The sequence below is a fragment of the Poecilia reticulata genome, linkage group LG6 (assembly GCF_000633615.1).
Source record: "Poecilia reticulata strain Guanapo linkage group LG6, Guppy_female_1.0+MT, whole genome shotgun sequence".
NCBI classification, from domain to species: Eukaryota; Metazoa; Chordata; class Actinopteri; order Cyprinodontiformes; family Poeciliidae; genus Poecilia; species Poecilia reticulata.
Genome location: NC_024336.1, coordinates 9,100,524 through 9,118,952, shown reverse-complemented (window position 1 = coordinate 9,118,952; position 18,429 = coordinate 9,100,524). Strand labels below are relative to the sequence as shown.

General features: G+C 39.0%; 2 protein-coding genes across 2 annotated transcripts in view; one reads left to right on the top strand and one right to left on the bottom strand.

Annotated features, from left to right (window-relative positions):
• The window catches only part of LOC103465895 (protein NLRC3-like), a 76,349-nt gene extending 68,445 nt beyond the window's left edge, over positions 1-7,904 (bottom strand). Inside the window, exon 1 of the mRNA XM_008411102.2 lies at positions 7,815-7,904. Coding sequence (XP_008409324.1) covers positions 7,815-7,821 — 7 coding nt within the window. The 5' untranslated portion in view covers positions 7,822-7,904. The remainder of the gene's footprint in view (positions 1-7,814) is intronic.
• A 153-nt stretch (positions 7,905-8,057) lies between these two features.
• The window catches only part of LOC103465896 (melanocortin receptor 5), a 29,688-nt gene continuing 19,316 nt past the window's right edge, over positions 8,058-18,429 (top strand). The window contains exon 1 of the mRNA XM_008411103.2: positions 8,058-8,204. Coding sequence (XP_008409325.1) covers positions 8,144-8,204 — 61 coding nt within the window. The 5' untranslated portion in view covers positions 8,058-8,143. The remainder of the gene's footprint in view (positions 8,205-18,429) is intronic.

Genomic DNA, 18,429 nt, shown 5'->3' with positions numbered 1-18,429 from the left:
TATATAATCCCAAAATTAGCATGTGACTGGAGCTTAGTTTTTAGATTCATTTAACTTAAGAAAGAATACTTGAAAATAAGAACGCTGAAAGGAAGTTCCCAGAACCTTTGGTAAGGTTCTGCTCTGCAACAACAGCAGTCTGAATTTCAGCCTATCAGAGACTAAAACAAGACTTTATTCAAGATGAGATGATAACTACTGGGGAGGAAATCTTAAAACTAAAACAAAAATTCCTGAGTTAAGACCTTTATTTGTATGACTATTTCTCAGAAGGCACACTCATTTGCATACTTTAGATCAAGAGTCACATTTATTGAGCTCGCTTATACAAATGTTTATTGATAAAATGGTGAGGAAGTTCTTAGAATTGTGAGGTTTGCAAAGAAATTGCCCTTGAACAGAAAAGTTGTCGGAAGACAAAAGATGTTTCAGAAAGACTCTGTGCCCTTAAGACACCTTCTGTGGAGAAAATTGACTTTTACAAGGCTTTCTTAAGAAGAAATGTTCCCCCTTCTGAGAATTATGCTGTGTGATCTTGAGACAGAGGCCCATATAAATTGCTCATAAATAGATCTTGTTAATTCAATCTATATACTCACATGTTACTGAAAGCAGAACTATTGATTCACATGCCAACCAACGCTGCAGTTTGTGTAAAACTTTCCCTGTCCTATCTGAGACAGAAACAGAATGAAGACGTTTCATTGGACTCAAACACCTCAGGAATAGGTTAGGATCAGCAAAGATACCATTTAAAAAGCTCTTATGAAACTAATGAAAAATCTTTAAACTTTGTAAAACCACATTTAGTTGTAATTACACACTGAAGAAAAGTTTCCTTTGAACCAACTTAGAAAATTACTCTAATTTTTTTTGTGTTTCCTCAAGCTCCAATTCGTATTTTAATAATTCTAAAATTAGAATTAGCTTCAGCAAAACTAAGAAAACTCACTGTAACAAATTGAAGTAGTTTTTCAAAAGTTGGTTCCAAGAAGAAAAATAAAATAAAATGCAGCTCTTTTGGAGTGTTTCCACACTGAGATTTCTGTTTATTCTTCTTTGCAAGAAAACTCCAGCTTGCTGAGATGGAAATCTTCTCTAGATACCATTTTTGAAGAATTGCTAGTCATTCTCCATTGCATTTGGGCTCAGACTTTGACTGTTCCACTCTAGTGTTTGATCTAAGCTTGAGTAGCTTCGCTGATAGGCTAATTGTTGAGTTTTAAAGATTAGGAATGTGATTAATCAAGGTTTAGAGCCTCCTAGGTAGAAATGCCCAAATTACCCCAAGAAAATTATATGCAAATATTCTTCATTTATAAAAGCTTGGTTGTTTGGGTCCTGCAGCAGATCGTGACTCTGACATGTGAGAGCGGCTCAAAAGCAGAGTATTGGTTTTTTAACCATTGAGTCAAGGTCTATTTGTATTTTTTTTTTCTACCACTGCGCTGGTATTGAATTGAACATGACTAGTTCAGGTATGTGAGGGAAGAAAAGGACTAAACTAGATCTGTTACAAAAATGCTTTGAAAAAGTCCAGAAGCAGTTTGGCTTTGGAATCACAAAAGTCAAACTTTGGCTGGAAAGCAAAAAAACTTTGAGCCTATTTCAACTGGAAGTCTAATTCTGTGTGATCTCTGTTCATTTGTTTTTCATCCGAGTTGGATTAGTCGAGGGAGAAGCTCCTCAGATGGGAGGAAAATACTTCTGAACCAACCGGAGCTGGAATCAGTCAAAAGTCCCTCGTCTGTCACAGCACTTCCTAGTGCCAGCTGCTCACCTTTGACCTTGTTTCCCAATCTATAACCTCACTGTCTATAGTCAGTCCTTATGAGATCAACTCTGATACACACAAAGAAGAATTGGTTGGGTTGTTTTACCGTAGATACGTGTTTTTCTCAGAATCTATGGTAAAAATCTATGCTTCTTAACCCAGATGAGTTTATCGTGCTGTTCTATGATCATTTTCAGAAAGGAAAACGTCAGTCAAAACTCTACAATTTCTCACAAAAAAAACAATTTTCTTTTCTAAACATCCGACACATCCATCATATAGGCTGATTCTGCTTAATTCAACTAAACACTCTTGTGCTCAACTTAAAACAACTGTAAAAACAACTTCACCAGCCCTACATAACACCGGTTGTGCAGACCAATGGAATTATTTCTCTATATGTGACAGATTTTTATAATGACCGAAGAGAATAGAAAAAGAAAAAAAGATCACACTAATAAACACATCAGCCTCTCTTCGCCTCGGTGGATCAAGACCTTGTCAACATCATAGGCTATGTTGTCGTTAGCAAGGCAACGGGGGGAGAAACTTCTGAAGTGATGAATTCATCAGTTGTTCCATCAGTCTGCTCACAGGTTTCCTCCACAGCTAGTCTGGGCACACGACCACCTTTCACTGACACGTAGAGAAGAAATCTTTGTTGACGTTCAGGAGGGGGCAGAAAAACATTCTCTAAGACGACAACGAATCTCATCTTTGGTTTACAGCTACCATAAAGTGAGGTAGTCTGTTCAAAAGTGTGTTGTAAGGACTTACGTTAGGATAATGATGGAAAATGCATATGGATGCACAATGGGTGATGTTACCACAGTTGTTGCCCTTGCATCCTGGCTACAATAATATTTCTTCCTCTTCTTCTCATTTCTATGTTTGCATCCAATTGTCATAAAAATTTTGAGAGAATTTTTTAAAACATTGCAAAAACGAAAAAGCGAATTAGGCATGTTTCCATCTACTGGTTTGGAGCGAATCAACAAGGCTACACAAAGCGTGACTTCGTCATATGTTGGTGCTGTTGGCTGTAATGAAGAGAAAGTGGAAATTGAAAACAAGCACAGTCGACATATTTCAGAAAAATGGAGAATTATTTAGGAATGTGCTGCTATTGGATAAGTTGTAATTGGTCTGTCATGTCTGCTGGTATTGGCGACGTTACAGTACATGTTGTCAGGAGACATAGAAACAAAAATTCAATTTCAATGCATGCAGACTGTAGAAAAACAGCCGGTCAGTCGTGCCTGTTGTCTAACTTAGAGGTTATGTCCATTTTTGTTCAAAACAGGTGACCTGTTGACTTTATATAGTGTCTGTTAGCCTGATTGATGTGTCCCTTATTACACACACCTGTGTGTGCACCTCCCTACTGTAGCACCCCACTGCTCTGTCCACTATTAACTGGGACAAGAACATAAACTCACTGGTGGGGTGGCTATTTGGGTTCGTTAAGTTCTGGTAGAAACCACGCAGGTTTACCTATGCTGAGTAAATCCTTACTCGTCCAATTACCATACACACATTTGAAGTAACATAAGTAACACCAGACAACCAGCTAATTGAATAGTTTATTTTAATAAGAACTTGGAAAAATAAATGGTTTTTATGAAAACCCTTCTTTTGAACTGTTGTTTCAATATAACCAGAATTCAACTTTTGTCACTAACAGAACTCTATACTTTTACCGGAATTTACAGTTTTAAACAATATCACACATGGGCCCATACTCTCTCACTCACACACACACTGTCCAGTACCGGTTAAAGTTTTCGTTGCAGGCCTGATGAAGCTAGGGTGCGATGTCGCTACGACAATCCTCCCCGTTTAAGCAATAAAACTGACTCAGACCTGCTCGCTCAGCCGACTTCCTCTCCGCCAAGGTTGCTTTGCGAGTCCAATTTCTGTTAGAACTCCGCCACACGAGTTGCAGGACTCCTCCTCAATCATGCTAACACCAGCGTCGCCATGTTGACATGTTCCTCTAGCCACCTCGGATCAGCCACAGTTCTCCTCGGATCGGCCGCAGTTCTCCTCGGATCGGCCGCAGTTCTCCTCCGCAGTTCTTCACTACAAAACACTTCTGCAGGTATCCTACCCACCGGGTGCAAGTTTACTTGTGCAGAACGTGCATAAAACAGTTCAGTTCTTGCTCCCACCTCAACCTGTGCACTCATTTAACTGCGGTCTCCATTAGCTTCCTCCTTGTCTTCTCCTGCGTTCTTCTCCCTTCATCTTCCCATCATCCCATTGTTCCGTCCTTTTTTTTTCTCTGTTGAGTTCACTTGTCCCTCGTTAACCTAAACTACTTCATAGATAGGAAATTCAATACAGTCTTTAATAAATGCTCAAGTCCTGTCCAGAAAAGCTTCAGCTTTCTGTTTTTCTCATTTTTTCTCACGCTACTCACAACAGTAACCGCTCCCCGCATGTATATAATCACTCGGATTAAAATTTTACAAAAGCAATAATACAACTTTCTCACTTATATTTTCTGTGTACATACAACCAACCTTGTAAATATTTTGCAAATATTAAAGGGCCTTAAGAGCATGTTTTTTTTTAACCAGGGGCTACACTACATTCTACATTTTAGAACATAGGTGTGTTCATTTGAAAGTTCATAAAAGTTCAATTGCTGTTGCAAGGAAGTAACATTTTGAATGCTTTCAAGGTTTAAAGGTGTGTTCAGTTTTTGTCAAAACCTGTGAATGTGCTTTTCCTGCTTCATGACTGTTAGGTTTTGCTAATTGTGGGACAGCTTTTGTTTTAGTGCATCTGCAATAGCAATAAAACTGTTTTGTGCACAAAATATTTCTTCCAAAATTTTGATTACGTTTTCTTTGGCAAATGTAAGACATGTTGTTGTCTTTATTTTACTCCTCAGGGGGTTTTGCTGTGGAACGGAACTCTCAAATGTATTTTTAGCCTCAACTGTAATCTGAACTTATGCAAGTTTTTCTAGGCTGTTTTGTGAGCTGTTGGGTTAGTTGTTGATGCACACTTAGAGGAATTTTATGGGATAGGCTGGATACTCCTGGAAACGTTCATCGCTTTTTTTAGATAATTGCTCTCACCATGGATTGCTGAAGTCCCAATGCCCTAACAGCTTTCTAGTTGTTTCCAGGCAGATGGGTGCAAATGTCTTTGCTCCTCATTTGTTTTTGAGTCACTGTAGATCAGTGTATGATGTGCTGCATTTTGAGAAGTGTGTGTATGTGTGGTTTTGTCACACTGTTTAACTTTGACAATTACTTTTTCACAGCACTGTAAAGGATAGATTTTTTTTTTACTTTGTATGTCACCAAACTTTGGAATTAAAAGAGCCTGCTTATTTTTGCCATAAATAGTAAAACAGATGGACTACAGGATTAATGTGATAATGTAAAAAAAAAAGTCATTTTTTAAGTATAAAATATAACTAAGACTGCTGTGGGGAAGACGGAAATTACAATTTCCCTGAGAGAGAGTGGTCTGTCTGTCTGTCTGTCTAAATTTTATTTAATTATCTAAAGTAACTTGTTTGCACACAACAGGTGAGAGAAAACTGCTGCTGCCGTTCAGTGGTTGGCTTCACATTCTTTCATTCTAAGATATTTTCTTTGGCTTCTTTCTTAAGAAACTCTCAAGATGCTTTTTGGAAAAACAAATCACAGTGATGCAATCTCTTCACTTCAAGGAAGTTTCATGACAAACTGTTTTTAAAGGGAGATTAGAACTGAAGGAATAACAGACACTCCTTGACAAACAACAAATACGTTTTATAAATGGTTCCTAACTCAGCAGCAGAAGATGTCATTTAAGAGAAAACTGTGCCACCTCAAGCTCAGAGTTTTTTTCTTTTTTTTGTCAGTCTCTTAATTGTTGTCTAATAAAATTGCTTCATTGAAGGAAACATTAATAAACTTGACTGGGAGGGAATGTTTTCAGCATACCAATTTAAAGCACATGAGCAGCTCCACCAGGAAAGGTTACATAAAGTAAAACTGAAGGCTGGCATCAGGAAGTTGGGCTGGTGTGTGAAGCCTTCAAACACACATCCTGAGTGTTGTAAGAAAAAATTACTGTAGCATGTGAGGGCAACAAAAACCCAGCAGTGGCTGCTTCCTGTAGAAATGTTAGATCTATAATGGTTTCTTTAGCAAAACACTGAAAAAAAAGTGATTCCTTTTGTATTTTGTTTCTTAAATATGGATTTGCAGAGCTTTATATCTAATTTTTTTTTTTACTTTATCGCAATATTTCTAGTCACAAAGAAACATACTTTTAAAGAAAAAAAATCCTCTTAACCTTCTTAACGCCGTTTAGGGCTGCTGAAGCCTGACCAGCCATCAACCTGGACAGGCTGACAGGTCACCTCACAGACATGCAAATGTTAACAGACACCCAGGTTGTTTAAATGTTACCATTTCACTTAAGGTCTGTGTGTCTACATTGTGGGAAGAAGCCAAGAACTCGGCTCCACACAGAAAGACCTCAGGCGAAATTGAAGCTATCTTCATTTTTCTGACGTTTTTTGAGAGTCAACTACTGCAGTAATCCTGAAAGCCTTGGGTTATAATCAATAGTTTTAAGAATGGAATTTGGGAATACAAGCCTAGATTGTTGAGATACAAGAAGGATCCCATGAATAATACAACAACAGCAATAAAATCTAAAAAGAGTTATTTTAACTCAAACAGTGGGTTTTGTTAAAAATGTAAAAAAAAAAAAAAAAAAAAAAGAAAGTTCCACAGAGAATAAGAGAAGACTGGTGCATGGTGGTGCCATCTTACTGCTGTGCAAATATTTCTTAAAGGTAATGATTATTTTCAGCATATCAATGTACAATACAGTAATTGAAAAGCTAATTTATTCAAAGAGTGAAACTCAGATATACTTTGCGCAAACAGTGAGATTATTTAGGTTTAATTCATTTTCTTTTGTTTGTTACAAAGGCTTCTTGACAATAAATCTTACATCACAGTGAACTTTATTTCATTTTGAAGGGTGTTAATGTTTGTAAGGAAAATGAATTTGAGTGTTGAGCAGCAACACTCAGTATTTCATGGACTGGATCAATGAAATTATTGCCAAATCTCTGATGTTGCCAGACATCTAGTGATGAGGCACTGATGGAGTGAAGCAAATGAGGCAGGATTTTGATATCGACTGATGTAAAACTCTTGTATCGTTTCTCAGTGGCATCGTCCAGCCTTAAATAAACCAGTCACAAACTTACATACTTTGAGTTACATCAGTCGTGATGATTTTGATGATTATGCCTTATGGTAAATGAAAACTCAAAAGTCGCAAGACTGGTAGAAAACTTTTCTAATCCAGAAAGGTTACATTATGGTCGACAAAATCATGGTGAAACCTGTTGACTTGACAGTTGTTCATCATTTGTAGCATCCATAAGTCAGACAAGCCACAACCTGTAATTGTTAAAGACACTGTCTGATTAAATATTAATGGATGGTTGAGTGGAAGAAAACAGCGTGGTAGGAAAAGTTCCTAAACTACAAACATAACTGCCCCCTTGAGAGAACTGAGAAGTGGAGTAGAGCTGCATTTCCAGTGACCAGGCAGACGCATGCAGAACGCAGGGGCCCTTCTGCTGCTGTGTTAAGTTGCTCCAGAAGAGCTGGCAACTTCAAAAGCGTGTTTTGCAGTTCATTTGGAAATCACAGGTTCAGAGTGGATGAAGAGTGGAGAGCCAAAGAATACCAGCCCATATCGTCAAAAGTACAGAGTGAAGTACAGAGATCAGCTGGACAGAGTCATTAAAGCTCTGCTGTCAGCCTGCAGGCTCTGAGCAGCACTGAGGCCAAACACTGTACACAACATCTGCAGGGACACAATTCTCTTTTAACTTTCTAAATTCATTTTAAGTAATTTTTTTTTCCAAAACATATTTTTTCATTAGCTAGATAATCATCCATATTAAACATATCACTTTGTGATAAGTGTAAAATCTATCATAATGTGCTGAACTGCTGTGATGCCATATAGCCATCATCACACGCTGACAGAGACTTTTCCTTACCAGTCATTTGGTGTAACAGCTGTGAACATGCGCTACAAGAAGTTGTGACAAAACCCGAGCTGTTTGTTGGAGCTTTGAAGCGACTGCATTTCTTGCAGAGGAAGCGTCTGGCTGCTGCTCCCTTCTCTCCCCGGTGAGAGAAAGCCGGCTAAAAATTCTTCGCTGTGGCTGTGCGTCGTATTCAACACAGTCAGGGCAGGGAAGGGAGTTCTTCTTCCTCCCTCTCTCTCTGCCTCTCTCTCTCTCTTTTTCTCTCTCCCTTTCTCTCTTCACTCAAACACACACAGCTCAGCATCGCCACTGGCACGACTCATAAATCCACCCGTTTTATGCTCCTCAGTCCTTCAGAGCCACTTGGAGGGAAGATTTGTGTAACAGCTCCGGTTAGAGGTGAGTCATTCCTTATGTCTGTCTCTTCATTTATGAAATTCTACTACTGCTCCCATCACTTCAGTTGTATAAAATGTACTTTTCCTTTTAAACTGTCACAAAAAAATGCAGCTAAGAGGCAGACACCTGCAGATAAACATATATTTATTAGGAATAATAATAATTGCTATTATTATTATTATTGGGCATTTTTATTATTTATTTTTATCTATGCATATTTTTAGTTTTTTTTTTCCCCACTTTCTGCATCCAAGACAGCTATCTGATTTCCTAAACTTTATTCCATTTTTTGACATTTATCATGGATTGAAAGCTGTAACAACCTATTTTCTGAACTCTACATTGAGCAGAGTCAGCACCTCTGCACAAGTTCCGAAGGCTCATTCATAAAGAGATTTTTATTTTAATCATGCCCAAAATTATCTTCGCTTCCCAACTTGGTGAGTTAACTTCCCAGTGTTTGCAGTTTGTTTATGCCTGTGAGGGAAATGACTTTCACATGCACTTATCCTGTATGTGCTGAGGGTTTGTCGCTAAACGTTAGGGATGATGAGGCGATGAGATGCAGCTGCTCTGCTACATCCTGTGGATCCAGAGACGCAGCAGAGCCGATCAGTCAGCTCTGCATCAGCTCAAGTTCCTATAGCTACCGTCAGAGTTGCTTGTGTCTTGGGCAGCGTGTTGCCAAGAAAAGTACACACGTGTCCTCACAGCCGGTGGCATTTATTTGGAAGAGCTGCATAGTGCAAAATCCAAAAACTCGGGTAAGAATTGTTGATGACAGGAAGTGAAAAAGGTTAGACAATTAGCATCAAGAGCTCACAAATTCAATTCTGTTGTGCAGAATCTCTCTCTTGTCTCGTTATGGAAAAAATAAGACTGTGAAGAAAAGATCTTTTTGTGAAGGATCAGTCTAAATGGGGAATGAAGGAGCAGTCGCAGCGTGGCAGTCTGCTCCCCTCAGGGTTTTACATGGGGCTTCTGACAAACACGTCCACCTCTCACACCAAAACCGTGTCCGTCTTTCAGCTCTATTGTCTGCTTTACATTATGACCGGCTCATCTCTGCTGAATGCTTGTTGGGTGAGTGATCTGCAGACAGACTGCTCTTCTATTGAAACTCTACAGTGAGTCAACGGAGAGAAGTGGTTTTAAAAGGACAGCTAGATTATTTTACTGGTATAATGTGAGAGGAGCAGAAGGAAAGCAGCTCTCAGCAGGAACCAAGAACCAGAGATCTTTTTTTTTTAAAGGTTTTTCTAGCGGCCTTTATTTTCAGTTTATTAGACAGGAAATAGGCAGAGAGCGAAGGGTTGGGAATTGAACCCCAAACAGCTGCGTCAACAGCTGGTGTATGGTGTAGAGGCCACTCCGCCTCTAAACCATTCACCAGCCCAAACCAAACATCTTTACACCTCTGCCAAAAACACTCTAGTATTTTGCTGCACCGCATTTATCTTTGAATTTTCTGTGGCATTGTTCTGATCAGCGTCTGCAAAGTCACAGGATTTATTTCCATCCAGTGCTGTGCTGACGATGCGAGAGGCCGGCCGCTGTGGCCACAGCCTTCTCCAGAACATCCTAAAGATTCTCAGTGATCAGCTTGAACTCTGGTGGACAATCCATGTCAATAACGCCTCATCCTCCCTTAACCACTGTTTCACTATTTCAGCTCGATGAATCCCGGCATTGTCATCTTGGGTCATCCCTCTGTTTTCAGGGTAGAAGTAATCCATTGATAGAATAACCTGGTCATTCAGTATCTCCAGCCAGTCAGCTGACCTCATGATGCCACCACAGGCACTATGATGCTGTTACACTGCAGACAGTCTGCCTGATGCAGACAGTCACCCTGATGCTCCCATAACTCTGGAAGAGAATAAATCTGGACTCATCAGACCACATGACCTCCTTCCATCACTCTAGGGTCCACTCTTTATGCTCCCTTCCAAACTGAAGCCTTTTTCTCCGGTTAGCTTCACTGATTAGTGGTTTTCTTATGGCTGTTCAGTCCCTTCACACTGCATGTGGAAATACTCTTATTTTCACTGGTTAACATCGCCCTGAGAGCTACTGTTGCTTTTCTGCAATTTGATGTCATCAAGCATTTAAGTTATCACCGATCATGACTATGCTGGGGGAACTTTCCAACCACATTTCTCCCTCAAGGATGATAGTTTCCCACTTCCTTCCATTAGACAGTTCTCAACCCGATTTTAGTTGGGTTATCTCCTTGGATATTTTTTCTGCTTGATTCCAATGACTTGACCTAGCATCTTTCACCAATTACAGAATGTGTCTTTCCACATGGATGTCTGGGAAATGAGAAGGTACTCAATGGCATTACCTTGATGCCATCTGGAAGATATTCGCCCAGGTAGTAATTATCCAATAGGAGGCTACTACCTGTTTGCTTAGTTCAAACCAAATGGCAACTTTTTGTTTCGTGAAGCATCATCGAAGGTTGTTGAGGTAAATTTTGTTCTGTATCTTACAGTTGACAAGCACAACAGAGTAGAAATCACCTTTCCAGTACGTCTTTCTAATCATCTGTTATTGTCATTATGACATAGTGATAATAGATGTTCTACAAAAATGAGTAGGAGACAAAAAACTAAGTCTGTAACATAAAATGTGAATCAAAGGAGACGCATCTTAATTGGTTGATGTTTTAACCGACAGTTGGATGCTTTGGCAATCATCAGCTGCGTATCTGCAGCACCTGTTGGCACCCTCTGCTGCTTGTGTTACACGTGCCACCTCTGTGCAATTTTAAATACTCATCAGTGTTCTGCATGTGTGCCCTAACATGTCAGAAAACAAATCAGACAATCCCTTTAAGGTTCTAAGTGTCTTGCTTTACTTGCTCACAAATTAAAAAAATACATACTGACAATGAAAGCATCACAGACTAGGAACAGCTAAACCAACAGTCCAGCTTATGCATCTGTCTTAATACCAGAGAGGACAAATCTGAGCCCGTTCACCTGCAGAGGCATTGTTTGAAGTGTTATATGCCTCACCACGGTGACATTCCATCAAAGATGGAACAAGTGCTCTGAAAAGAGTGTTTATTGCATATCTGCATGTGGAGACAATTGTGCTGCCGCTGGTGACAACTGATCTGAGCTGATCTGCAGCAAACAGATCATTTTAGGCACAGTTTGACTCTTATAAAATATTTTTCTATGTGTGAATGCACAACAAGGCATGTAGAATGAGGAAAGGACAAAGGACGTATATTAGGACCTCAGAACAGAAATTTTTTTTCTTTGATGTGCTGAACTTTTGTTCTATGTATAAATACAGCAAATAAATCTTGAGCAGAACAGGCTCAGGGTGACTTACAACAGCCACCGCTGTTTATGTTTTCCATTTCTGTTTCATAAAGGATTAATATTCCTTTTCATGTATCACATGTAAAGGATACATGTGATCCTACTGAGTTCTTGTTCTGCATCTAATATAGAAAATTAGGTTTAATTTCCCTGCAAATATAGATACTTGAAGCATAAAAAATATGATAAACGACAAAAAGATTACACAGCATATAGTGAAAGACATCTTTAAAAACTCTTTACTTAACCATAAATAATCAGCTCCAACTTTAAAATGGACTAACGAATCTGCAGTGATTCGACAGCAAAAGTCACCAAAGCAGCTCTTCTGCAGCCGATGCGATCTGAAGGTGTTGAACCCCGAAGGTACAGACTGACTTGAAACCACACATCACAACACGTCGCAATGGTATAATTTTACTGCGAGGTTCTGTTAGCTACCTTGTTATTAATATGAACATTTCTTCCATGCAAATCTGCTGGCAGCAATCACCACCAGATAATTAGGTTGAGACATCCTGCAGATCCAAACTACGAGTCAGAGCTGCAATGCTGATACCGGCGTTATTCTGGGTGGAATATTCAGAAGAGAGATGGAGAGAAAAAACCCCCACATTCCCTAACAAGCAGTGTGTTTTTGATAGTGTATCCCTGGCAACCTTTAAAAAGCACCTCTGACTGCGCTCTGTTCCCGTGTCATTGGATTCAGTCGCATCATGAGATGAGCTGCAGATTGAGGTCTCAGTGTGGAGGATCGGGCCGACCGGCGGTCCAACATCAGCCGCGCTCTGTTGTATCGTCAGCTGTTTACTCCTGACTCACCTGCCTGTATGAAAGGTTATCAGAAAACAGACAAATCTAATCGAAACATGACGGGATCGGTGATGTAAGCTGGAAACGCAAAAATGTTTTCCAAATGATTTTTAGGAAATGGTTGGATCATGAAGTTGTTTAATAATATTTTTCCTTCAGCTTTCCTGTTTGTCTGTTTGCAGAATGAACAAAATTTAAAAACATGTTTTATTTTGGGGGGTTTTTTCTTCAACAAATTTCAATAGGCTAAAGTGCCTCTTAGAGATTTTAGTGTTTATTAAAACTTATTTCTACCTGGACAAGTTAAATTATGTGTTGAATTTCAATTAGATGTTAATCATTGCACTGCTTCTGCTCAGCTGACAGGCTGCATGTACATTTATAACTTACTGGATTTAGACATTACAGAAGGGCTTCTAGACAAACTTCCAATCCTGCATTAGTCTGAAAATGAATAGTTGTGAAAATAAAGGAAATAAATATCAAAAGGTAGATGATAGAAATAAAGGCAGATAGATCAAAAGGTCTCAAAGTGAGACGAGACATGATGCTGATTTCACGAGAATGAGACGTGATGAGATTTTAAAATTACTTCCAAGAAAAGTTCAAAGATCAAATTTATGCGTCAAAAATACCTTTGTTGTTAATTTTATAGATTTTGACAATTCAACAAACTGATCTTTCCTTTTCTGATTTGTTTTCATCTCTTCAGACATTAGAGCAGTTTTCACCATGGATGGTCTGCTGTACCACATTTCCCAGTTACTATTGATAGAGTGGGCTCTGATTGTTGCAGTTTGACTTACCCTTAGACATCTATACAGTGGTTGTCATAGCAATGCTTTCTGCCTCTTCCCATCATGAGTACTTATAGATCTTTTGTGTCAGTCACTCTGTTGAATTTATAGTTCCACCTAGAAACCCACAATTCTCCCAAACAAATGATTTAAGGGTAGTTGAGATAACATTTAGCTCAATGAGAAATACCGTGATGTTTTAATATCGCAGGATCTTGTATCACAAAATCCAGTTTCACCCCAGAAGGGTTTGGAGTAAGATTGTTTTTGATTGGACTCCAACATATCAAAGCATTGGTCACTTTTATAGTTTTGGTCATGTCACGCACAACATTTTCTGGTCCAAAATTGACACATCACAGAAAAAGCCCCAATGTTTTCTCCCACCAGGCTGTTTTGCAGCCACTTTGACAACAAGCAGCTCAAAGCTTCCAGGATTTGCTGTTGGTCTCATGGAAGGAAATGCAGTTACGTGACGGCACTAAAAATGTGACAACAGTAGGGTGCTCTGAGCTACTCGGTTCGATTGGGGTTCCTTCCTGTTTTGTAAATTGTGTCAGTTGATCAGTGGAGGGATAAGAACCAGAATCTGTTGGAACGGGTTGTAATGCAGAACCTGCTCCACCTTCGGTCTACCTCCACTGCTGAATCAATGCGGAGAAAACCAACAAGTGAATGTTGAGAGCATGAATACATACTAAAGATATTATGAAATCAAGCATTTTTTTTCCTAAAGAAAAAAAATGTAAAGACCAGGTTGGGAGAGAAAAAAAATCAGCACTTACAAAACTGTGTCATGTTTTCTATGCTCATGTTTGATTGAGCTTTTTTAGTACGCTTTAGTCCATTTTCATATTTCTGTGTATTTTTAGTACCAACTTTACATATCATTGGTGTCCATTATGTAACATCTATAAGCGCAAACCCTTGGCTGCTCAGTGAAAGCAGAGCCTTTATCAGAGCTGTAGAGCAGATTGGAGTTTTAATGTGTTTAAAAGATTTTTTAAAAAGACTGAACATATCCACTCAGCTCACTTTTAATCTGCCTAGAAATCAGTTGTAAACCATAGCCAGTTAACTTCATACATACTGTACATCTGTACCTGTGAGATAATAGCTTTATATATCAGTGGGTTGCAGCAGTACTTAGAACTCACTAAACATAACAGTGAAAACTACTATCTAATTAACTCACCAGTCTAACAGCTCAGCCTTACTGCTGCTCTGGGTGCACTTCTCTGAAAAAAACCACATGAAGGTTTGTTAGAAAATCTTCATGCACAAATGAATCCTCTAGAACCTCTAAATGTAAAAGTAGTTCTCATGTCTGATGAAATAAATGCTTCCCAACCTCCGGTGTATAAAATCTTGAGTAGCGGATAAAGTCAAGCACTTACTCAGGAATTGGGAAATTTATTAAAGTCTATCTGAAAAGCAATGGGGGCCACACAGCGGTACAGCTGGTCGCACTGTTGATTTGAAGTAAGAAGGTTGTCGGTTCAAATCCCAGGGTTTTTCTGCATGTTCTCTCCAGGCATTCTGGAGCCCTTCAAGTACAAAACATGAGATTTAAACTGTGTGTGTGTGTGTGTGTGTGTGTGTGTGTGTGTGTGTGTGTGTGTGTGTGTGTGTGTGTGTGCATATAGAACTCGTAGAAGAACTTAAACAGTCTTTAGACAATAGTAGTCAATTTAAACATTTTATGTAAGATTTAAACATTTTAGAGAGCATTTATCACCAATAATTTATCAACAATAGTACAGCTACTGAGAGAACTACCTACAGTAATTTATGTAAATGACATGTATACATGTTTTTGTTTATAGATAAGAAAAGAAAATGGAGGGGATAAAATCATAATGCATTGGTTCAAAATGTAATTATGAATTGACAGAGAGGTAAACTGACCCACCAGAGCCAAATGATTAAATCAACCCAGCTGGATTGGAAACAAAGAATTTGTACTCCAGTATTAAGTTGCACGAATGCTCAAGTTTATAAGATTATCAACGTCTTCTTTTCAATTAAATTGCCATCTGCCTTACTGTGGTAATGATGATATGATAGTACCTGTGATCCACTGGGTCAGTGTGCCACAACAGCTGCCACCTTATATGGCAGCTGTTATAGGTTACTGATTGTGTTTTCTATTAAATAGCTCTAATATGTTCTTATTTAGCAGCATATCTGAGATTGTTTTAATGATGTCCGTGTCCCCTTCTCCTGATTTAAAATGACATATTTTGCTTGTAAATCTTATGGAGACACATCATAAGCTAACAGTGCAGATGTGAAGTGATAATTGTTTAAAGCACTAGAATGATTCACTAGAACCTCTGTTAATTTAGGGGTGAGGCGTAGTGTTCATGACTGCTGCTGTGCAAATTTTGTCCAGTAGTATTAAAAGTTATCTTCAGATACTTTGCTGGAAAAAATATTCCTTGAAAACTTATTCTTGTGTTGGTTGGAGTGCTGTATCTTTCTATCCAGGTTGTTAAATGATAATAATTTTTTGTTTTATTTCATGTATGGATCTGCAGGTTCAGCTAGCTAACACCCACACAAGTATATGGATCTGCTCTCACCATCTCCCAGCCTAAGATGAGCTATTAAAATGTTCAGAAATCAAAGTTTTGAGTAGGAGGTCGCACCTTTAAAAATAAGATGTTCTCAGCTGGGTGCAATCTGTTCCACAGTGTGAGCAGCTGATGCTAGCTCAGCCTGTTAACAAGCAGTTTTTACTCACACACTCTCCTGGTGGGATAATAACCAGCAGTGAGTCTATCTGTTGTAATTCAGCAGGCATGGCAACTAATGGCCGAAACTTCCTTAAACTCAGACAGGAGTGCCTGTGTAATATTAACATCTCCTGTTAATGCAGAATAGTTTATGTTAGAAGAGAGAAGTTTGGCACATTTTTAAGATTACATCAAATAATTTCTCCAGGTACCTCCTCCTATATCAGGATGGCAAACTGAGGTTATCCAGTTTCCTTAAAGCTAGCTACGTATCATTGATTATCTCTTGAGCTACTTCCTCCCACTAAAATTTGAAAAATGTCAGCCAACAGAACTTTTTCTCACTCCAATGCCTTCATTCTGCCTGGATGAAACATTTTGAGTGGTTTTTTTTAGAATTGGATTTCTCTTCAAACATATTTAGGAATGTGGATGTCTGACGTTAATATTAGCTTCTTTCTTTGCGTTATTGCCGTTTATCCAGGTTCTGTGACATGGCTCCACTTGACCCTGATGCTGGAGTCTCTTAGTACTAGGTCCACCGCTTTGGATGTCCATGTCATATTTTTCTGCTGGATTAGCAGCAAAGTGCCTTGTTTTCCACAAACATGGTGTGGCCATTCCACTGAAGCTGGGTTTCTGTCCTCTTGGCAGTGATTGGGTCAACCTTAAGTCTTCGTCTCAAGTCCTCCTCATTCATGCCATGGTTGGCAGTCCCAAAACTAGAGGAACGAGCTCCTGATTCGCTTCATTTCCATTGTGCTGATGATTTGTTAGTGTTTCTTTTGTCGCCAGTCAGGACCCCAGACCATAGAGTGCTACAGGTCACATGACGCTCTTGTAGGTTTTGGCACCTTGTGATTGCACATTAATACTGTAACTTGTCCTCGTTTGATCAGTCATCAGTCTTGACTACTTCCAGTCTATAGATTTCGATTGTGCCATTGGCCCATCAAGTTCAGGCCAGTTTCTTTCAATCAGTCTCTCCAGGTTTGCGTTTGATCTTGCCGTACCAGCTGGGTCAGACAGTGCGACGTCATCAGAGTAGAAATGGATCTGGGGGTGTGTCTGTTTTAAATCTGTTTCTGCTCTGTCAACACCTACGATCAACAGCAGGGTGCTGGTGGTTTCTGATATAAATATTAATAACACTTACATATCAAAGTAACATAAGACATAATAATAATAAACTTTAATAAAAGTATGCACTTTATCAATAAGTAGGACCTCTGCCCACCTTTTTAGGCTGATCTTTTGGCAGTGCTAAAACTATGTTTTAGTTAGCAGCTGCAGTGTTCCAGTAAAGACATTATTGTTGCTCATACTTATTCTACATATCTCCTGTCTTTAAAGTATTATCAACAGGCACTTATCTGGCAAGCTTACTCACTTTTATCTCACAAAGTGCTTGTGAAACTGCTAAATGAGATACAAACGCTTGATGAGTCTGTTTGAAATAACTCAAGAAGTAAATGAGATTTTTTAAGTGTCACTTTGGTTAATAAAACAAACAAAAAAAAAACATTTGTTAATGTGAACTGAATAGTTCAGCGATTCTTTTCAAACAGATGTTTGCATTTGGGTACATTTTTAAGCGATTAATCTGGGACACAATGCAGGCATTGCATCAGTCTATTTGTGGAAGAGCTAAGTTTAGCTCTGTTTGATGACGTTTGTTTGCTGTGGAACTCTGATCCATCTAAGCTCACGTCAGTTTCACTCATGTAACACATTCAGACAGTGTGTGTGCACAGGTTGCTGTGTTGATGAGAAAAGCATATCCATCCAATCACACTTAATTATGTTTGTGATGTAATCTCTGCTGACCAGATCTCTGAATGAATAAAGGAGATGCAACTTGAGATGAGTTTCTTTTGCATTTTTTTTCATTATATTATTTGCCACATTCATTTTGAACTGATGCTTTGACCTGAAAATAGACTTAGAATTTGAATGTCTCATCATGCAATCCATTAAGCTGCTTTAATCACAATAACCTAAAATTTCCATGTGTGGGCAAAGACGCTGTTTTGCTGCAGTGCATAATGTCTCTTTTTCTTAATATGCTGGTCTGTGAGGCCTTCATCAGACAACGCTGAAAGTGTTATGTTATTCACAGCAAGTAAGTTCAGAAAAGCAAAATTGATTAACAAACAACGCCAGCCTTGTATATTAAGTATCTTATTAACAGGCTGGCACAGAATGTGGAGGAAGAAACAAATGGTACTCAGATGGATAACAGTTAGATTTTCCCTCCCTGAACCTTCAGCTCATTACAGAGGTTTACTTGGACCTCAGCTCCACTTGCTATCATGTGAGGAGCAGAAGTGGTGGATGTGTGATGTTCTGGGGTCAATCAAACATGCCCCTCATTCAACACAACAAAGGCGATTCTGTGGAATAACAAGTATTACCACATGTTTGTGTGTGTCTCTGTGAAATCCTGATCTGAATAGTGGTGTGTGTGTGTGTGTGCGTGTGTGTGTGTGTGTGTGTGTGTGTGTGTGTGTGTGTGTGTGTGTGTGTGTGTGTGTGTGTG